This window comes from Magnolia sinica, chromosome 5 (genome assembly GCF_029962835.1).
Source record: "Magnolia sinica isolate HGM2019 chromosome 5, MsV1, whole genome shotgun sequence".
Classification (NCBI taxonomy): domain Eukaryota; kingdom Viridiplantae; phylum Streptophyta; class Magnoliopsida; order Magnoliales; family Magnoliaceae; genus Magnolia; species Magnolia sinica.
In genome coordinates, this window is record NC_080577.1 from 74,030,447 (window position 1) to 74,054,136 (window position 23,690).

Sequence of the window (23,690 nt, forward strand, 5' to 3'; positions counted from 1 at the left end):
AACAGCCGTTAAGATGTAGTTTTTCAGGGCTCACCGATACAACCCGTTATCATGTAACGGGGTCGACCGATACCGTTACGTGATGGCCGATATGGCCGTTACATAACCATTTCGGCACACCTTGAATGTAACAATACCGTAACATGTAGCAGGGTATCATATCTAATTCATTTACGAGCTAAAAATGCTACTATAAACCAGTTATAGTGATCAATATTGTTGAATACGTTTATTTAATAAGCAACATTGTTGAGAAAAACTAAAACCACCACATACAATTTCCACCAATAAATAGTACAAAAAATAACTCAGTGACATAATTCCTTTCAAATTCTAGGTGATGATCATTAGGCATAAGCATTTCATATAGTCAGCTTGCAGAAGTTACAAAACTTTCTACCAAATGAAGTGGAAAAGTCGAGCATCCAAGCTCAAACACGGATAATAAGACGGGAAAGAATATAAGCATAATACAGATGTGGAAAGAGTTGCACGTATACATTCTGCCACAAGCTAATATTCAAACTTGTTTGAATTGTTTACTTAAGCATTTGATCCACTAAATTAATTTGTAGTTTTACAAACAAGATTTTTTAAGTCCTCGTAGCATGTTAAATTTGATGAGACTAATCATGTTGAGAGAATTTCTATGGTAACAATCTTATAACCATCCTTTCTATTTATATTATTGTATGATAAGAATAGAAGGAAAATGTTAGGATTTTTATTTTTATATTAAGAAATGAACCTCAGAGGATTCAGTGAAAATCATTTTTTAAGTACTTATGAACATCTGCCTATTATAGAAATTGTGCTTTATCCAACACTACATGCTAAGATATACAGACAAATAGATCATTTTTTAACAAAATTATTAGATATAATTTTATATTATGCAAAAGGGTTTACATCTTAGATATGAAACAGAAATGCAAGAAGCAAGAATCCAATAGAAAATCCAAATCTGTGTTACATAGACAGTTGGAGGGTAAGATATCCGAAGCAGCAAGAAGAAACTATAGCAGAAAAACATGTTTCTATATCTTCTCCAGACACAATATGCATTCATAGCCATAACAAAGCATGCAAAGCAGTTGTCACCAGAAACTAAGGGAAAGAACATGTCCTCTGGATTTCAAATAACACACCCATATTCATAACCTAACACAAAAAACATAGGTAAGCTCTTTAAATAAGATCAATAGACAAATGGCTGTTTCTATGTTTTGTGTTCTAGTCAGATCTGAGTTGAAAAGTAAAATGTTAGAGACTTAGAGCAAGCAGAGTATAGAAGTATGGATAAGAAAGTAAAACCTGAACCAACATCTAATGCACGCATTCCAGGCTGCAAATGATCCTCCAACAGTTCTAGGCATGTGGCATGCATATGAGGTGCAGATATCGTAGCATTATAGCCTATCTGCATAGGGCTGTCGACATAAGGTGGGTTCCCATCAGGTACAAACAATCCCCTATCAATGGTCTCCATTACTTCTGCTACCTTTTTTGACTTGATTACGCCATACTGCTGCAAATGCTCCACCAGTGCTTTGTTCTTATCAATGCCACTTCTTGTCCAAAATCGCTACAAAGACATCAGATAAAACTTCAGTACCCAATTTTTCTAGTAACTAAAAGAAAACCAAATAGGAAACAACACCTCTTGCATTAAGAATAGATCAAAGGAATATCATATTTGCCCATGAAGAACAAATCAACGTACAGGCCTATATTGCAACATAAGAAGAAATCCTCAACAATATGATCCTCGGCCCGAGGATATGACTGGTATCCTCTTGTCCTAAGTTTGTAAAAGAGTAGCTTGCTATCCAGTGATTTAGAGTGTTCAACTGATGAGCACCAACATGCATGTGTTGTGCTCCATAGATCAATTTAATGGGACAACCATAAGTGCATAACACTTTGATCCGTGGCCAGCAAATAGATGGTTAAGAAAATAAATATAGCAGTGGTCCACATTCAGTGAGGAACCATCATCATTGCCATCTAAGCCCTTATTAAATGGGCTTGGCTACATGAATCTTGTTCCGCCATTCCACTCCATCCATATCCTTTTGGGCCTTCCCCTTTACCTTTCAGAGCCTTCAAATTCTACCAACTCACTCCTAACCAGCGCGGTTCTTGGGCTCTGTTGTGCACGACCAAACCATCCAAGTCTACTTTCCCTCATGTTATTACCTATTGGTGCTACATCACGACATCCACATTTCAGCTAAACTCAGACTATGAACATGTTTGTTCCTTAACTGCCCAACATTCTGAGAGCCCATAAAGCATGGCTGGGCTTCTAGCTATCTTAAAATATTTCCTTTTCAATTTGAGCGGCATGCGACGATCACATAAAACTCCAAAGGCACACCTCCATGCCTTCCACCAAACTTGAATTATATGGGCAACGTTCTTCTCAATCTCTCCACTCTCATGAATTATTATTGTTATTATTTTTTTTATTTTGAAAGATCACTCGCATGGACTATTGACCCAAGGTATTGGAAGTGGTCATTTTGGGAAACTTCTTGGTGAATAATCTGAACTAATTCCCCATTTTCACTCCTATTGATATTAAAATTGGACTCCATGTACTTTGTTTTAGTCCCATTACTTTTAAATCCTTTATATTCTAAAGCATCCCTCCATAAATCTATCACTGTGCTTACACCTTTCCTTGTCTTGTCAATCAAAATTATATCATTTGCAAACAACATACACCATAGGATCTCTTCCTACAGATGCCGCATCAACTCATCTGTAACCAATGCAAAAAGGCATGGGTTCAATGTCGACCCCTGGTGCAAGTCAACAATAATTGGGAACCCACTTGTCTCTCCACCAATGGTCCTCACATTTGTTATTGCTCCCTCATACATATCCTTAATCACGTCAATATATCCTCTTAAAACTCCTTTCTTTCCAAACATCCACCAGATTAACTCTCTAGGGACCCTATTGTATGCTTTTTTTAAGTCAATAAAGACCATGTAGAGATCCTTCCTCCTCTCTCTACATTTCTCCATCAATGGCCTAAGTAGGAAAATATCTTCAGTGGAAGATCTCCTTGGCACGAAACCAAACTAATTTTCTGATACATTTGTCCCATGGCTTAGTCTTTGCTCAATCAAACTCTCTCGAAGTTCCATCATATGGCTCATAAGTTTAATCTCACGATAGTTAAGTCAACTTTGCATGTCTCCTTCATTCTTATAAATAGGTACCACGGTACTTTTCCTCCATTCATCTAGCATTTTTCTTCGATCTTGCAATCTTCATGAACAACTTTGTCAACCAAAGTAACCCAATATCCCGCATATAGTTCCAAACCTCTATTGATATACCACCTAGTACAAGGGTCTTTCTTGTTTTCATCTTTTTTAAAGCATCTTCCACTTCAAACATCATAATCCTACGAAAGTATCTATAATCTCCAACACTATTTGAGTTTACGGTTCCTTCTATCATTGTGCTCTTAGAGTGGTTGCGAATTTAATAAGTTCTAAAAACAGCATGGTGTTCCTTAAAGGCTGTTATGGGGACATAAAGGCCATTACGTAAAGGTAACAGTGGCAACCGTTACACGTTATGAGGTCGTAAAGGTCGTAACAGCCGTTATGGAAAAAATGACTCGTAATTGCCGTTAACGGCACGTTATGTCCCCTATAAAGGCCGTAATAGCCCGGTAATGGTCTATTACAGGACAGACACAGGCTTTTCATACTTTTTAATCAACACTACGAGGCAGATACAGGTTTTTTGATGGTTTTTCAATAAATAAATAAATAAAAGAGACAGACCTTAACGGCTGTTACGAAGCTGTATCAGCCGTTATGCCCCGTATCGTAAAGGTAACGGTGGTGGCCGTTACAACCACCGTTGCCGTTACGAAACACCTTGAAAAACAACTTCTAAACATTTCACTAGTCTCATTTATTAATAACATCCTTTGGTTATTGCTCCTAACACATATAACATAATCTAGGTCTCTACCCTTCCTCTCTCTCACTTTTGCAAGTTCGATGACATCTTTCTCACCTTCTATTATCCCCAATCTATTGTAAAGATCATCAAAGCCTTATATTGCCTCACTACTTTCTTAGCAAACTTTTTGTCATTTCTATATTGTTCAAAAAAATTCATCATTTTTAGTCCCTAATTAGGCTTTGAAACATGAACATTTCTCGTGAATAGCTTCTTATAAATCCTCGTTCTCCACTACTAAGTTTCCTTATAAGCTTTTCCATTTATATACTCTTAAAACATCTTTTGCCACTTTCCTAATGCACTCAGCCATCTCATGTCACATAACATTTACTCCTTCCTCAACATTCCACTTTCCTTCTTCCATTAATTTATTTCTAAATAATGCTCTCTCCTTTTAAATTCCACTACCTAGTTTTTGGACACATTAATTTCACTCCCTCTCTTCTCTTAATGTTAACATCCATAATCATTAACCTATGCTACATAGTCAAAATCTCTCCCAGCATTAAGCTACACAGTTAGAATCTCTCCTAGTATAACCTTGCAATCCTTAAATCTATTTAGCTTGTATATGATCCACTTTCGAAATTAATTAAATGTACATTTCCTTTTTTTAAGTATGTATTCCCTAGAGCTAGATTGTAGCCATAGCGAAATCAAAGATAGCATCCCGCATTTCAGTTCTTCTAACAAAACCATATCCTCCATGTATGCTCTCATATCCTCCATTTACTTTCTTTCTACATGACCATTTAAATTTTCATCCTACAAATATTCTCTCTCGTTTGGAATTCCTTGAATGGTCCATCCATATCCTCCTGGAATTGACTCTTGATTATATCCTCTAAGCTTACTTGTGGCACATAAGCACTAATTACATTAATTATCTCCTTTCCTAACAAAAGTATTATAAATAAAATCCTATCACTTACTCTCCTAACATCTACAAGTTTATCCTTTAAATCTTTATATACTACTATCCCTACCCCATTTCTATTATTGTCCTTTCTGCTCAAGTTTATATTCATCAATTTTTCTAGATTTGGCCCCTTTACACTAGGCCTCTTGAATGCAATCTATGTTAACTCTCTTTCAATTCATCATATCTACTACTCTACACTCCTACTTGTTAATGTTCCTATATTCAGTGTGGCAAGACGAATCATGTTATCTTGGACTAGCTTCTTACTGGCATGCATCTGAAATGGCACAGGAACCCTTGCCTACTTCTCACAACAACCAGGTGCTGTTGTGGCGATCGCTTTTGGACGATGTCGTAGCCAACCCTTGCCCATTTCTCACTACACCCGGGTTCCAATGCAACGCATCATTGATAGGGAACGACATAGTATGAGTTTGGTATGTCATATTATTTGGATTCATGATGGAAGTTGTGGCATAAGCTTCACACTAGCTGCCAACCTGACACAACCCCACTTTATCTGGGCTGGGGACCAGCAATGAGAGTACAAGGCTCCCACAGGCACAATGTAATAGACTATTACATAGGTTGACTACAAGCAAGTGCAGAGTTTGATTACAATCAAGGAGTTTGGGATACTTTTGGGGTGTTGTCCATCCACAGTAGGTCCAATCAGATCAACGGCTTAGATCATCAATTCAAGCCCACCTAACAAAATCAAGGCCCAAGGACTAAGATATCGTCAGACTAAGGATCAATTACTGTCTTTTCTAAAGGTTGGCACCAGCTGCCTAGGTTGATGATGTGTTAAATTTGGTGCAGTTAAATCCTCGCAAGTAGAATGTTCACTAATTTAGTCATCATGGCTCTGCCCACTATGGAGAATGAAACAACATACCTCCAACATGAGCAAGGATCCAATATGAATTCTCACTATTTTTCTTTTCTTGGTTGAGTGAATTCTTATTAGCTTGTTACAAGTGAAACCCTATGTGACACCCATGTGGGCGCACCATGATCAGCAAAGACCATTCAATAGAATCCAAACATGGATCACACAAGACCTAAAAGTAACCATGTTTATATTCATAGCCATAGTATCAAATGAATGAAAAATGAATTGTCCATAAAACAACCCTCATTCTAACCTATTCCACGCTCCAGCCCATATACCTCCGTTAACAGATAGTTGTGCAATCCTTGAGGGCATTCTCGTAGTTTCTATGTACCATGGGCCCATTCTCATTATCTTGTAAATCTTTTACATAGGCATGAGAAGTATCCAAGAAGCCTATAAATATCATACCTCTATTCAATCCATTCAATAGAGATAACAATTCCTACACTTCAAGGTTCTCTCTTGTTATGCAATGGTCATGGACTGAGTATGTGTTAGTTCTTTCGTATCTACCAGTACCTACTCTCTCTTCTCTATTACACTAGTTATGCAATGGTCTTGGACTGAGTATGAGTAGTTCTTTCATGTCTTTCGTGTCTGCCGGTAGCTACCTTACATTGAGTTACATGTCATTCTTCGCCATAAGAAGCTCGTCTTCAATGCCACTCTACATTGAGGTCCAGTTTGCCTCCCACTCTTCTTACTCCACATGGCCATGGTGATGGCTGCAATGGTGATGGTCACTTCGGATATCATAATGGAGCAATATCAGTGCTCAGCAAAATGGTCGAGCTGGTGGCTTTAGTTTATTTCTTGGTTATTAGATGACATGGTGGTTTGGCTAAAAGGTCACGGTGGTCAAGATGATGGCTATTGGTCCACCTATTTCCAGCCCAACAACATTCTTTGTGCACCCATTTCCAGTCTCAGATCATTTGTCACATTTTTCAGTTTCCCGGTCACTCAACATTAAAATGTCATCGCCTACCTTCTTTACATGCTTCTCCCTTCCATCCTCCATAGGCTCATACCGCCTCCTACAATTAATCTTCTCAATCCAATGCACTAACCTTGGTTGCATGATCCTTCTAATCTGGTGCTGCTTCTGCTTAGAATTGCCGGCACATTTCTTAGCTGTTTATACTTCTGCTAACATTTGGAAACAGATGCTTCCCTGCACTCACACCTGAATCTGTTGCTGCTTAGCTTCACACTTCATGCAACCATAGCACTAAAAACTTTCCAGAATATCTCGCACTTTCCTGATTTATCCAGATTGGTACCCTGACAGGATGCTACTTCTCACATGATCAATGATCCTGATATGCTTCCTTGACTAACACCTTACACTGTTCACACTCTTATAATGGTTGGTAGTGCTACTCGTCTCCATTTGTATTAGATCCGCCTCCATTCCATCTACTAGCGTAAAGATAATTATACCCAATGATTTGCATTATATCTTCAAAGAACCTAATGTTTGTTTCTCAAAACATGAAATTTTTTGAGTTACTTTGAATTCACTCCTGATACATTCTTTGTAAGGATCTGACGAATGGTTGATTCCTTGCTCTGGGAACTAGATTTGGTGGCCTCTATGTGTTTCTCATCTGATTGTGTTCCTTTCGTGGCGTCATCTTTCTCATCAGTTACTCTGTCCTCCATATGGCATCAACATCTTAGTCATCTTGCTACTCCCACTCTCCATTTTCTGCAGTCTAAAATAATGCCATTAGTGTTAGTCCCAAGTGCCATCTTCTTTACTTTGTTTGCAGGAGCCGTCACATTGGCAAAAATTGTTACCTTTCCTTTTCACTTAATAACAAAAGATTTGTTATTAACTTGAAATTGGGCATCCTGACCTATTGGGTCCTGGCATCCCGCACTTAGTTGCTAAATCCTTCTAGTTAGTTGGAGCTCTTGCTTTAAATCATGCTTTAGATCTGCGCTCATCTGATTGTGTTCCTTTCGTGGCGTCATCTTTCTCATCAGTTACTCTGTCCTCCATATGGCATCAACATCTTAGTCATCTTGCTACTCCCACTCTCCATTTTCTGCAGTCTAAAATAATGCCATTAGTGTTAGTCTCAAGTGCCATGTTCTTTACTTTATTTGCAGGAGCTGTCACATTGGCAAAAATTGTTACCTTTCTTTTTCACTTAATAACAAAAGATTTGTTATTAACTTGAAATTGGGCATCCTGACCTATTGGGTCCTGGCATCCTGCACTTAGTTGCTAAATCCTTCTAGTTAGTTGGAGCTCTTGCTTTAAATCATGCTTTAGATCTGCGCTCCCACTCCTATTTCTTAGCAGTTTATACTCTCTAACATTTTGAAACAGATACTTTCCCACTTCATGCTACTATAGTCATCTGCCTATTTCCTCAAATTTTGTTTTCACTTCTATGCGATAATGATAATTTTAGTTGATATAATCTACAAAACCAACTCAGTGTTCCAAAACATACCTGGCACATGTCATAGCATTATGTGCACAAAGTAAAGCTAGTAGCATAGACTAATTATGCTTTTGGTACTCACACATTGTGCTAGTAGCACACTAGGTAAAATAGTGCTATTTTGCATGCCTTCTTTTCTAGTGTTAATTGGCCGCGTTATGCCAACAATTGTATCTCAAGAAAAACTTTGAATCCAACTATTTTGATAAGAAAAATTTTAGTGCCTCACACTAGCCATGTGAAGGATGGTAGCATGAGTGAGATCCAAACCATCCCATCAGGTGTGCCACCTCATTTTAACACAGAAGCCCAAAAATTAAGCTCATCTAAACTCATGTGAGCCACAACATAGGAAACAATTGGCATGAGGATGCCAACCATTACTGACGTATGGGCCCAAACGTGGTTTGTATCTGATATCCAATCCATTCATCAGATGTATCCTACAACAATGAAGGGACACTCCAATAATCAGGCCATTCCAAAAATAAGATGGACCCCGCCACAAACTTAAGTAGTCATGATTTTCCATCATTAACTGTTTTCAGTCCTCCAGAGATTTTGATCTGCCTGATTTTTGGGATCAAGGCTAAAAAAGGTGTGATGCATCTGATGGACAGTGAGGTGTCAACATAGATCATTCATCCCACGTCAGAGGTAGGCGCACCCCTCGTGCACCCACTTTCTTCCACATGAGGCTTGACTATTGGAACTTCCAACTTTACAAGGAACGAGGCTAAAATGGTTGGTGGAGTATAATGGTTCATGTACATGCGCTCAAGAAAATTGTACTTGTGCAATGATTATACAACAATCCAGACCTTCCAAATCATTGACTAAACTATGGATGGAGTATGACCAAAAAATTGAACTCCACCTTTGACATAAGTGTTGATTTAAGAAAGTATCCATTTAACACTTTGCACTACTGCGCCCTTGCCAAACTCCATGTATCCATTATCATGACAACTTTTATCATCACAAAATGATATTATCCAGGCAACACTATCCAAACAATTGTATGACACATGCCTAGTGTTCCTGTCATCGGCGATAATAATGATAATATTGCTAGTATCGCCGGGTTGGCAATACCAGAGCTTTCTTTAATCATAGGATTTCCAGGTATTGGTGATATATCGTCGTTATATCGCTGATTTATCGACCTTTTTTCACATACAGCTGCAGTATTTATGATATTATTACCAACATTGGGTTGGGGGTGTGTAAATAGTGATTTTGGAGAATTTTTTGTGGGGATCTTGTTTGGGACTTGATTTCGACAATTTTTTTTAAAATCTTGTGAATCAAAACAGATTATTGGAGGATAAATGGAAGACCTAAAGGTTCATGGGCCAGAACCCTCAAGGTATGGAAGTTTGTAGAAATTTGTGGTTTCTTTCTTCTTCTTCTTCTTCTTCTTCTTCTTCTTCTTCTTTTTAACATTGAATTTATTCCCAAATCCAGGTCAATGCGTGATTCTCATTCTTTGACATGGATTTGAGTGGAAATTCGAGAGATTAGATTATAAAAATGGGAGAAATTTGGGGAAATTGGAGAAAACCAATTTTCCCTTTTTCTGCCTAAATTAAGTAATTTGGGGCCTAATTTTTAACATGATAATGAGTGATGGCTGATCTATCGATTCAACTTTTTTCATTTAGATTCCTGTTTTCTTATGATATTTTCTTATTATGGTTCCATGCTTATGATAATGGGTTGCATTGGTGGAAATCAGTTTATTTAAGAAAAATATTTTCAAAATATTTTTTATTTAAAAAAAAAAAAAAAATTCCACTGAAAAACTATGTTTTGTATGAATGCATGGTTGTATCATGAAATGCATGAATGTATGTGTGTATGTCTGGATGCATGCCTGGATGGATGGATGGGTCATGGATGCGTCCATTTATGCATGCATGGATAGTTTGATGGATAGATGGATAGTTAAACATGTATGGATGGATGGATGGTTAGACATGTATGTACGGACGTCCGTATGTATACATGCATGGCTGGATGGATGGATGGTTAGACATGTATGCCTGAGTTTATGTATGTATGTATGCATGCATGAATGAATGGATGGATGGTTAAACATGTATGTGCATGTATGCACGAATGGATGTATGTATGTATGTAAGCATTGGATGCATTTATGTATGTATGTATGCATGGATGGATGGATGGAAGGTTAAACATGTATGCATGTATGTATGGATGGTTAAACATGTATGTATGCATGGATGGATGGATGGTAAAATATGTATGTATGCATGGATAGATGGATGGTTAAATATGTATGTATGCATGGTTAGACAAGTATGTAGTATATATGTAAAAACTTATTTTGGTTATTATTGCACTAATTTCTTACAACAACACATGCTTTAGGCCTCCATTAAATGAAAATTTATTATTTATGCTTCTTCTTTTTTACAATTTTTTTATTCATAAATATGTAAATATGTGTATTTTACCATATCCTAAAGTTTCACTGAAAATTTTCACAATTTTCCCCATGTTTCCTCAATGTTTCCCTGAGTTAGCGATACGTTTCCTGGTATCAGCAACAATATCAGTGATGTCGATACATGGTTTCATATCCCCAGTCAGCGACACATGCAACGATAGCGATACTACAAACACCATGCACACATGCAACGATACCGATACTACAAACACCATGCCCACCAAACAGGCCCATAAGCCCTCAAATCAACCCACATCATAACCTATAGCTCAATCACACATCACTTTTTAAACTTAAAACAATCCTAACGTCAGCCCAAACCTATCCCTATTAAATCTTATTCCTCACTCCTAAGGCAACAAAAAATAACGCCTATAAGTAGTGGGACTTGTGGATCTCTTTTTAGTCCTAAGATGGTGGGGGAAGATCAAAATGAGAAGATAATGAAGAAGATCAAACAGCTAACAGACCAAATGGGTGCTATGAAGGGTTAACTAGATGCTAACGGGGATGTTATGACAAATTGGAAGATTGTCAAAGAGGAAAATAGCAAAATAGATGAGTCCCAGCCACGAGGCAATGGACTATCTAAGGAACCCAGAGGTCCAAAAGGACATGTGGAGACGGGTAGCATTTCTCTAGATAACTCATGTTTCTCACACCAAATAGGGAGAAGGGAGTACGAAGTTATGGCCCACCTTGAACACCAACCTCCATGATATCCTCGACAAGGACCATGGGTCCCAATTATTATAGCTGCATTATCCATGTCATTTGTTATCTTCAGCCTCATAACTTGAAGACTCAATGAACCACATTCATTTTGAGATTGTAGTCGTCTTTGGGGAGTTGCACAAAGCATGAAGCAAAGAGGCAAGAAATTTGGTTGCGAAAGCAAGTAAGCAAATGCCTCCTATTAGGAAGTGGGAACAGGAACGTGGGTATTAAAAGTGCGAGTTGAAGTAGGAGAAGAACTTTGACCAAAGGATCATGCAACTGATGAGAACAAAAATGGAACTAAAGGGTTCGACTCTTTTTTCTTTTTCTATCGGTAGGGCTCTACTCAATATTAGTGGCACCATTTTAAGGCACAATTGTGGTGACGTGAATACCCTCCTATGAGCACTAGGGTGGAATGTGTAAGCTGAAAGAGAGGATTTTGACTCTTTTAACTATGAGTCACATTTAGAGATCTTATCTAACTATGTTGGGGACACCTCAGTGTGGAGAATGCATTGAGACCATCCCACTAACACCTTGTTGTTGAGTGCATCAAGACTGGCCTAATGCAAGGTATCAGAAAATGGAAGTCAACACGTAGTCCGTTGTTGCAACAGCTTGTAAGGAGAGATCCAAACAGAGATGGCAACGATTAGATCTCATAGCATAGATGAGATTTATTAGCTTTTCCCAAAAACATGAGCGTATTAAAAGAGCGGCCACTAGAATGATCTTCTTTAAAAGTCCACCCATACACCTTCACTCCACAGGGTAATAATGGTCGGCATAAACGGAAACTATCAATTATCCACACAAACACAACAATGCAATAATTTCAGAGGCACAACAATCATAACCAGCTAGGGGAGAATAACTAACAAGTAACAAGTGTGGAGAACCTTGAAGAAGCCAAAATGAAATATTAGAGTCAACCGATATCTTCCCTACTTGAGAAGGGAAATTTTGTACATGCTAAGCGGTGGGGTTACCTCTCCCACTACTATTGGTGGGTTAACTAGATGCTAACGGGGATGTTATGAAGGGTTAACTAGATGCTAACGGGGATGTTATGACAAATTGGAAGATTGTCAAAGAGGAAAATAGCAAAATAGATGAGTCCCAGCCACGAGGCAATGGACTATCTAAGGAACCCAGAGATCCAAAAGGACATGTGGAGACGGGTAGCATTTCTCTAGATAACTCATGTTTCTCACACCAAATAGGGAGAAGGGAGTACAAAGTTATGGCCCACCTTGAACACCAACCTCCATGATATCCTCGACAAGGACCATGGGTCCCAATTATTATAGCTGCATTATCCATGTCATTTGTTATCTTCAGCCTCATAACTTGACGACTCAATGAACCACATTCATTTTGAGATTGTAGTCATCTTTGGGGAGTTGCACAAAGCATGAAGCAAAGAGGCAAGAAATTTGGTTGCGAGAGCAAGTAAGCAAATGCCTCCCATTAGGAAGTGGGAACAGGAACGTGGGTATTAAAAGTGCGAGTTGAAGTAGGAGAAGAACTTTGACCAAAGGATCATGCAACTGATGAGAACAAAAATGGAACTAAAGGGTTCGACTCTTTTTTCTTTTTCTATCGGTAGGGCTCTACTCAATATTGGTGGCACCATTTTAAGGCACAATTGTGGTGACGTGAATATCCTCCTATGAGCACTAGGGTGGAATGTGTAAGCTGAAAGAGAGGATTTTGACTCTTTTAACTATGAGTCACATTTAGAGATCTTATCTAACTATGTTGGGGACACCTCAGTGTGGAGGATGCATTCAGACCATCCCACTAACACCTTGTTGTTGAGTGCATCAAGACTGGCCTAATGCAAGGTGTCAGAAAATGAAAGTCAACAAGGAGTCCGCTGTTGCAACAGCTTGTAAGGAGAGATCCAAACAGAGATGGCAACAATTAGATCTCATAGCATAGATGAGATTTATTAGCTTTTCCCAAAAACATGAGCGTATTAAAAGAGCGGCCACTAGAATGATCTTCTTTAAAAGTCCACCCATACACCTTCACTCCACAGGGTAATAATGGTCGGCATAAACGGAAACTATCAATTATCCACACAAACACAACAATGCAATAATTTCAGAGGCACAACAATCATAACCAGCTAGGGGAGAATAACTAACAAGTAACAAGTGTGGAGAACCTTGAAGAAGCCAAAATGAAATATTAGAGTCAACCGATATCTTCCCTACTTGAGAAGGGAAATTTTGTACATGCTAAGCGGTGGGGTTACCTCTCCCACTACTATTGGTGGGTTCGAAAATGGCATAGGAATTGCTGACTTCATCCAGGTGGCCACTGCAATTACGTCTCGATCAGATATCCAAGAGGTGACTTGTACACCAACTATACTGTTGCTAGCTCAGAAGTTGATGGATCAACGGTCAATTCCGCTCTGGGCCACCTCTTACTCTACCATTATTATAGGGGTACGAGGTCCGAGACAAATAAAGATTAATGTTATTGGGGATGAAGTAGTATGAATATTCCCCCACAAGAGTTGGTCAATAAGTTGCGGCTTAAGGTGGAGATGAACCCAAAGACAAGCCGGATTGCATGGACAAATGATTTTATGTGCTAACACTACAGAAATCCTTGAATTTCTTGTCCATCGAGAAATTATGGAACAACGAGTATGGATGAGAATCTTGTTACCTTTCTATGACCATATAATCTTATATGGTTACTATTGTTCTTCGACCTTTAGATTAAATTTGTCTATCATCTCTCTCGTAACCATTTTTTTCGCTACTATCACTGTTAATAATTGCAAATGCATACCTTTTTCAAAGTCAATCTTCTTATCTTATGTTGGATGTTATGGTAAAAGACTCACCACTTTCAAGATCTAGCTCAAGATTGCCCTGTTTGGCATCTCTTTCTCTCTTCCTATATCCAATGTCTTCTCCTAGAAAGGTAAGTGTTAGTGCACTGATTTGTGCACCTTATTTGTCAATCAAGTGAGTCCATATGTCATGTAGCCGGTTGAGCCCTTGGGAGCTGAAGACCGAAGACACAAAAAGACGTGGAGCATCAAGGAGCAAAGAATAGGTATATGAGCCCTTGACCTAAAACAACCTAAACCTTTAAATGATTTTAACCCTAATAGGTAAACATTTTTATTGATCATCATTTAGCCTTAGGAGCCTTAATTGAACATGCTTAAATTGGCTTTAGAAGTCCCAAGTTGTTGGAAAACAAACTGCACAATTTCAGGCAACATTCGGTCCCACCAAATCCCCATTCGGTCCCACCGAAAGTGCTCAAAATAGGACAACAAGAAAAGCCCTGAAATCTAGTGTAATTCGGCTCCAGCCAGAGCGTCATTCGGCTGGCTTTGAAGCGACCGAACCTAAACTTTGGTCTGACCTAAGCTTGAACTTATAGTTTTCAGAAATGACCATGTCCTGACAGTTCCAGTCAAACTAACCCTGCACCACCAGTTTTAGTCGGACCGACCCTATTTTTGGTCGAACTGAAGATTAGCCGTTAGAGATCCGTTGCAGCCTTTTTATTATAAATATTGCATCCGAATCTGTGGACAAAGGATGAATTTTTGGCATTTTAAAGACTCTAGTGCATACAAATCTCAACCAAACATCCTAGGCTCTATCCCAAAGAGATCTATGCTATCTTTTTATTGATTCTTCACTCTAATGAGCATTCCAAGCTCTTGTAAAAGAAGATCATGATCTCAAGCCCTCTTTAGAATTTAGACACCAATTTGATTGGCAAATCCTAACGTCTATCAACCTCTAGAGTGTCCATCAAGGTGAATCCCCTAAGAGTTCAACTTTCCATTAGTTGTAGGAGATTCTACCCTAACTCCGATCACCTTGGTCACCTCAATAGAACATCGCATGCAAAGTGTTTAATCTTAGAGTTGAACCATTGGCAAAGCATCAATCTCAACGATCGGGGGAGCAAAAGAGGAGCTGATTGAAGCACGGGAGGGCATCAATCAAGCAACTCGAGACGATGGGTCAAATGGGCTCAATTCGACAAGTGTCAATCAGTGAGTCAATACTCTCTTTCCTTGTGTCGAATTGAGGGTAAGAGTTTGTAACCCAAACTTAATAGGTTTTTGTGTAGGACCTAGGCTCTTATGTAAGGTCGAATTCGCCGGACACGAGTGTGTACGTGTTAGTCTCCATAGGAGATTCCGGCAGGAGCAAACGTAGGTTGTTGGACTAAGACCGAGGTTGTTGGTTAGTCGATAAAAAACCAACTAAAGTCTCTTGCAGGAACCTCCGACAGGAGTGTACACTATGTGAGTCCTTGTGTAAGTTACAGACATAAGTGAGTACGCGGTAAGTCCTTGCGTAGGCCACTGGCACAGGTGAGTACGTGGTAGGTCCTTGTGTAGGACTGTAAAAGTTAAAAGTAAATTTGATTTAAAACCTTTGATAGTAAAATCCAATACACTCGAGAAGAGTGCGTCCACCGGGAGTAGAGTAGGGAAATTAAACCACTATACATGCTTGTATTTGGTATTGTCATTCGAGCACTTTTCTATTTATGCTTAACGTAATTGTTTTGTTGAATTATATGTATGCATGATTAGATGAATGGTAGGATTTAAATAGTTAGCACATCCCACACACATGTATACCATCATTTATAAACTAGTTGCATAATTGGCATATCTTTAGTAGTTTATGTGATTGAACCCTCTATTGGCTTAGAATCTTTAGAGTTAATTGCCTTGTTTAGTTTAATTGGCATATTAGTTTACGTAAACAATTGTGTGTTAAAAGGCATACATTTTATTTGGTCCTAAATTCCTAATCACCCCCCTTCTAAGACATAGCCACCATTCTATAGCTCCGCCAAGCTTTCGCGCGTAGCCGTGGCATCCTACACCAGGTGCAATTTTAGTAAGTGCTCCACTCCACCACAATTTACATTTTGCTGTAGCATTTTATTTACGAATCTTTTTGTCTTTTAATGATTTTTCAAATCATAAAATATTTCTTTATTAATTTGCAAGTTTTAATTCAGCAACTCGTTTAGTTTCAGACAAATGACATTAGTTTGACCGATGCAACTCAGCTTCAGACTTGGACTACTTGCGGACGAAAATCAAGATTTTTATCTAGGTTGATTTATTATCTGCATTGGAGATTATTATTTGAGCGTTTGTATTGCTTATTTGCATTGATTCAACTTCATTTTCCAGTGCCTACTTGCATCCGTATGATTCACCACGAAAATCAAACAAAGCCCATGGAACTTTCATCTAATACCAATTAAATGATGCAAATGAAAAGAAATGTATCCCTTCGAATGGATTCCACAATCTCTACCAAAAAAAGAAAATCACATTAAACAAAAGGAAAAAAGAACAGACTATAAAGGCCAACATTGCAGCTATGAAAAGTTAGGAGAAACTGAAGTATTCAATCATCATCATCATAGCCTCATCACAACTATTTGGGTCTAGCTTTACCAAAAATGCTTTGCTAAGCATTTTCTAGCTAAGGCCTTATCCTCGATAAGTCAAAAGCTTTCCCATGCCTACTCATCGCCACGACAAGTCCTAGTTCTAGGTCCTCCCCTCATTCTCCATTCATGCCCTAAATCCAGATCAAAGTTCCCCTTCTCAGTTCTTACAGAGGTTGTCTTCAAGTAACTGAGCACATGGACAAACCATCTCAATCCACACTCCATTTACCTCCTATAGGAGCTACTCTTAGGTTACTTTGAACAACCTCATTCTTGATTCTATCTTTCCCAATCTTACCACACATTCATCTCAACATCCTCATCCCTGCAACACTCAGCCTCTGCTCATGTTGCATGCTTTATTTTCTTAAAGGGCATGTTGCATGCTTTATTTTCTTAAAGGGCATGTTGCCAGCATAGCCAGTTCAACAATCATAAAAACTATCAAATTACTCTTAATTCAACTTACAAACAAACTAAGACTTTCTAAAACCTTTTAAATCTCATAAACAAAATTAAATTGGTATAGAACTTCCCTACAACTAGAATACTTTTGGGTCTTAATAGAATCAATAGTCTAATTAGATTAGAAACTTCTATAAAAACAAAGATAGTGAGTTTGCACTTTATAGTTCTTGCCCAATTAGACTACCCCCAACAACTAAACAAATCACAAACTAGTTTCTAACTCTTAGGGCTCAATATGGTCAAACTACCCTACCCCATCATCACTTCCAGAGTTCATAGTGGGGCCCACATACCCTGGCCGGACCCCCTTTTTGTTCCTCTTTTAGGATTACTGGCAGGCCCATGGCTGGCTCCCTCTAGTCTGGTAACCTTATACACAAGAGGGCCCACAATCTTGGAAGATGGAGGCCAACATACATATAAGAAACGTAAACAGCAAAGGCTATGCGAGTCAATGCAATGGATGGTTCCAAGAGCTGTGCAGAACTTCGGCCAATCCACCATTTTAGAAGTCAACCCCAAATTGCAGCAAGAGAGGCTTTGATGATGATGAAACGAATATCTAAATAAACGGCATCAAACAAAAACAATCACCGTCTCCAACTACCTTATGATGTCCACATACGAAGGTTCTCAAAGATGAAACAAGACCCATCTCAGAAAAGCTCAGAAAAGACAGGATCCCCGCCTAGTTAGCGCCTACACAGGCAAATTGCGGAAAAGAAAAACACTCCGAAATGGGATTTCCCTTGAAGGAGTCGGTCATCTACTTGTTTGGAATGCTTATTTATTCTCTACCATGAATAGAAGACGAAGGGGCGAAGTAGCTACCTCCATTTGCAGGAAGAGGCGAACTCCGCTGCAGAAGCTGAGGTTCTTGTAAGGAGGAGAAGATGGTGGAGGACGAGGAGAAGATAATGAGAAGGAAGCGATGAGGAAGCGAGATGGGCGAAGGATGGAATCTGCAGACGGGAAGGTGAGGAGGTGTCGTTTTAAAGGGGGAGAGTAGCGGCTAACGTACGCTGACATGTTCACGCTTCGCGGAGGATCTCTGCATTTCTTGATACCCTTCATGCCCACTTGCATGAGTGATCTCCACCGACTCCACGGCACACGTGCGAGTGGGCAACGGGTTATCCGAATCGAATCACGTCGTATTTATCCGAAGGGGCGCGTGCAACCACTACAGCACCGGACGAGACTAGGAACGGAAAGGGGTTCTGAGGGGCACCGTAATACATGGGTTTTACTCACACTGTACATTCATTTGCCAAATCATTTTAATGCACAGGCTTTAAAATCAGGAAGCTCTAAGCTCAAGTGGATCACAAAGTGTGAATTAAACACCTAGGGGTGAAAATTTTTCGGGGCCTCAAGTTTTGGATAAAGTGATATTTATATTTTCTCTTCATCCAGGTCCATGTGACCTTATTAACAGGTTAGATGGCAAGTAACCTTCAAGGTGGGCCTAAAAAGGTTTCAATACAAGTGTCGTTATAATTGTTGCTTCCTGGGTGGGGGGAGCATATCAAGCGCGGCCCTGGCCTTCCCCAAGAGAGGGCGGCACTAAACATGAGGCCCACCTTGACGTACGTATTGTATATCCACTGTGTCCATTGGTTTTCTGGATCATTTTAGGGCATGAGCCCAAAAATGAAGTAGATTCAATTCTCAGGTAGACTATACCATAGGAAACAATGTTGATTGACCATTAATGAGCCACAAAAGTTTTCAATCAAGCTTATATTTTATTTTTCTTTCATCCACATTTATGTGACGTTATCAACAAGTTAGATGGCAAATAAACATAAGGAAACATTAATATAGGCCCCAGGAAGTTTTTAATGGTAGAGGATTCAATCACCATTGTTTCGTATAGTATGGTCCACCTAAAGAATGGATATTCTCATTTTGAGCCTCGTGCCCTAAAATGATATAGAAAAACAAATGGACCACGTTGATATAAAATACATACATCAAGATGGGCCTCATAATAAGGGTTGCACCATTTTGGGTGAGGTCGGGGTTGCCCTCAATTTGCTTCCCCTATGATGTAATTTATCCAAAAGGATAGCAATCCTAAGTATATGACTGCGATGTAATTTTAATTAGGTGAGAGCGAGATCAAATCTGCAAGAACTTATATTTATGCGTTCTTTAGAATACTTTAGAACTAGAACTAAAACTAAAACTAATTATAGAATTGGATTAAAAGAAATAATGATATAATTGAGTAAAGTAAAGAAGAAATCAATAGAAGCAAAACACTAAAACGCTAAGAATCCACTTATAGCTATTTTCAATGTCTAATTTACTTGATTTAATATCTCAACTGGAATCGAAGTCCTATCCTATCTAGTCAGATAATATAGCGGTTAATTCATTATTCACAAACCAAAAATAGATTTGAACTTCAATTGTTTCAGTCCTCATATAAGACACTAAAGTATTGATCATAAGGAATTCGAAGCATTTATCATGCTATTAGTTTACGATAGATTAATAGATTGTATAGATTAATTCCTTACAAAATAGATGAGTAATCAATCTTAACTTTCCTAAGCATCCAATGTACCTGGAGTCGACAACGGATCAAAGTAAGTTAAAACTAAAACTTTATTCAAACTAATATTAATGAATTGTTTAACATTCAAACCAAATAATTTGAATCAAAATAAACTAGGACATTAAAAATCACTATAAGCTTCACCTCTTAGCCCTAGTTAAGAGATTTAGCCAACCATAAATATGATTGAACTAAACTCAAAGAAAAACACACACACACACACACACACACACATATATATATAATAACTCATTTGGTTATACGAATTTCATCAAAATCTATCTAAAGTCTTTGTCTCCTTCAGGTCGCACTGAACCCTCCTTCACTGGCGCCGAACCCAACTTCAGACTGAATTATCTCTGAAAATTACAATTTCTTGCTAAAATATTTTATGCACATTCGATCCGACCGATCCAATCTCAAGTGAGACCAAACAGTCTGTTATTTTTATTAATGGACTATATGATTTTCTAGTCTTTTTTCATCCTTTGCACTTAAATTTTTTGAATCTTTGGTACTTGAATTCTTCATTAATGTCCTCCAAATCTCTAATTCTATACTTGGTCATTATTTGAGCATTAAATCTTCACTTTAATCATAATTTTCATCTTAAATATCCAAATCACCTTGCATAGCAAAACACACGTAGTTAGATCGATTAAACATACATATACATATAAAACTAATACACAATAAAGGAGAAATATATAATATTTTACACTCAACACACACCTCAACCAACATTTTGCTAGTCTTGAGCAAAACATACAAAAAATAAATATTCAAAAATCAACTTCAAACTTCTCTCAGAAAATATTTTGTGTAATCCTATGCATATATAGGTAGAATTCAATGATACATTAATGAAATATCGCTAGTATAGAACCTAATATCATTAGTAAATCATTAAACTAAATTCTCTTTCATTAATCAATCAATAGAATATATTCAAACATCAAGTTCTTATTGTGCTTAGTGAATTCCAATTTATAATCTGTAAAAGTCGGCCTTCCTGCCATAATGTTGATATATGATGTTTACTTGAAAGTATTCATATCAACGGAAGCCATTAATTCCAAACCCATTTACCTTTTCACTTATTTTTTTCATTTTTGATTTTTCATCGATGGCTTTCATACTATCGTCTCTTCTTCTCTCTTTCTTTTTATTCTTCATTGTTCTCTCTCTCTCTCTCTCTCTCTCTCTCTCTCTCTCTCTCTCTCTCTCATTTAGGCACATACAATAGGTAGCCATTTTCAATTCCACTCTTTTTTCACAGGATCTTTTTTATTCTTCTTATATCAAGGTAAATAAGGATCTTCAGGATTGGTTCTTAACATTTTTTAATAATTATCAAGCTAAACACTAGGAGTTCAAGTTAACCTTGAAGACTATGAGTTAGATGTAAATTGTGAACTAGACTCTAATGATGTTTAAATCTTCCTATCAATCAATTCATTAAAAGGACTTATTCAAAAATCTACTAATCAACTAGACTTTAGACTTTCAAATAATACTTTATATCTCATCATCCTATAATTAAACACACTCAATTACATAAAAAAATCAATATTCAAAAAGAGTTTTGAAATATGAAAATTAAAATTTTTTGAAAAAAATTGTTCAAAAACTAAGAAAATATTAATTGATTCCATTAAATCTCACCCCAACCTAAAATCTACATTGTCCTCAATGTAAAAATAGATGCGATGTATCATAATATAAGACAATGAAAAAAAAAGAAGAAGGAATAAGTAAGAGAAATCACTTGAGGAAGATCAAAGGAATGGCATAAAGTATCCATCATCTAAAGGGGTTTCCCCTAGATGAAAACAAGTAAATACAAAACCTAAACTACTCTATCTTAATCCTAAGAAAGTAGTAAATGGATAGAAGGACCTCCATCAAACTAGAAAGTCAGTCCTGATAGACAGGATATTTTAAAGGCATGCGCATATCCTCTGAATTGAAGTTATCGGCAAATAGCTTAAGGTGGTTACCTTTCACTTTGAAAATGTTACCATTTGCTAGATTTTCTATCTTGACAACCCCATGAGGATAAAATGGTTTGACTTTAAAGGGGTCGGTCCAACGAGATTTCAGTTTTTTTGGAAAAAAGATGGAATCTCGAATTATATAAGAGAACTTTCTAATGTGATTTAAATTTTTTTCAAAGGATGTTCTTGCCATGGAACACCTTCATCCCGTCCCTGTATATCTGAAAGTTCTTATAGGTCTCATTCTAGATTTCGTCAAGTTCATTTAATTATAATTTACAAAATGAGCCAGCTTTGTCGAGATTAAAATTGAAATTCTTTATAGCTCAATACGCCTTATGCTCCAACTCTACAGGCAAGTGGTAAGCCTTCCCATAGACAAGTCTATAAGGTGACATACCAATACCAATAGAGGTTTTATAAGTCATACAGTAAGTAAACAACGCATCGGTTAGTCAGAGTGACTAATCCTTACAATCAAGATTAACCATTTTCTTTAAAATTTATTTGATCTCTCTATTTGATATTTTTGCTTGGTTGCTTGTTTGTGAGTGATGTTAAGACTCAAGTATTGCATATTTATCCTCTCAATTATATTAGCTTTCCTGGCATCTAAGTGTTAATTTGATATAATTATATATGTTTTCTGTATGGGAGGTGATTTGGAAGTTTAAGATGAATACGTACTAAAAAGATGGATTTAAAGCTAAACAGGTTACCAAATTTGAAAATGATGAAGAGTTGGAGATTTGGAAGACATTAATGAATATATCACATGCCAATGCGCTCAGTGATCTCAAAAGGTCCTATAAATCTCGGGGCAAGTTTGCCCTTCGCTCCAAATCGAACTACGCCCTTCATGGGCAAAACCTTGAGATACACGTGGTCCCCTACATCAAACTCCAAGGGACGACGCCGGCGATTAGTAAAACTCGTTTGCCGGCTCCGAGCTGTGCGCATCCTCTGTATGATGAAATCAATAACCTCTGCATCTGCTGCACAAGCTTGGGACCTAGGAGACGCTGCTCTCTGACCTTGGTCCAACAACTCAGAGATCTGTACGGTCTGCCATATAATGCCTCAAAAGGAGTCATGCCAATGGTTGCCTGATAGCTGTTGGTATATGTGAACTCAGCCATTCGCAAGCGGGTCCAAAGGCCAAGTCGCACAAATCGCAAGAAAATGTGTCGACTTTGTGAGACGGTCACGACAACCCAGATGGCGTCATGACCGCGCTGACTCCTCGGCAAACCCATGATAAAATTGGTAGATATGTGCTCCCACTTCCACATTGTAACGACCTTGGAATTTTTGTGCTAATCTTTCCTTAAGTAATTGTTTTGGGGTAATTAGCGCTTTACTCGATTGCTTGTGAAATCTGCATCAATCACTTTAAATTGTATCTGCACGGCTCTAAACGTGTAGATTAGTGAGCGCTACGTTACTCTGAAATCTGGGATCCATCGCTAAATCCAGTTGTTCTGGAGAATTTTTGGAAGATCTGGATCGGACCTGGACCGCGCGTCGAAAGTCCGATGGCGATGATCTTAGGCTGTTGCGGTCACCGAGTTGGGCTTGATCTTCACCTCGAAAATCAAGTCGATCCGATGTTCTGGGTCGATTTGCTTGAGTTCGAAGTGAAGAGTGTAAGAACGGTTGGAATTTATTAAGCTTTTATTAAAATCTGAGTCGTGTCGCTTGCGCGACGATTTTAAG

General features: G+C 38.1%; 1 protein-coding gene across 3 annotated transcripts in view; it reads right to left on the minus strand.

Moving 5' to 3' along the window:
• LOC131246154 (protein-L-isoaspartate O-methyltransferase-like) overlaps positions 1–18,500 on the minus strand; it is a 36,903-nt gene extending 18,403 nt beyond the window's left edge. Inside the window, exons 1-2 of one of the 3 annotated variants that reach the window (XM_058246060.1) lie at positions 18,243–18,500; positions 1,315–1,585 (exon numbers count right to left, since the gene is read on the minus strand). In XM_058246060.1, coding sequence (XP_058102043.1) covers positions 1,315–1,585; positions 18,243–18,497 — 526 coding nt within the window. In that variant the 5' untranslated portion in view covers positions 18,498–18,500. Of the gene's footprint in view, positions 1–1,314; positions 1,586–1,723; positions 3,483–18,018; positions 18,218–18,242 lie in introns of those variants that run through there. The other 2 variants (XM_058246061.1, XM_058246062.1) reach the window with 2 other exon arrangements.
• Positions 18,501–23,690: the final 5,190 nt, after the last annotated feature.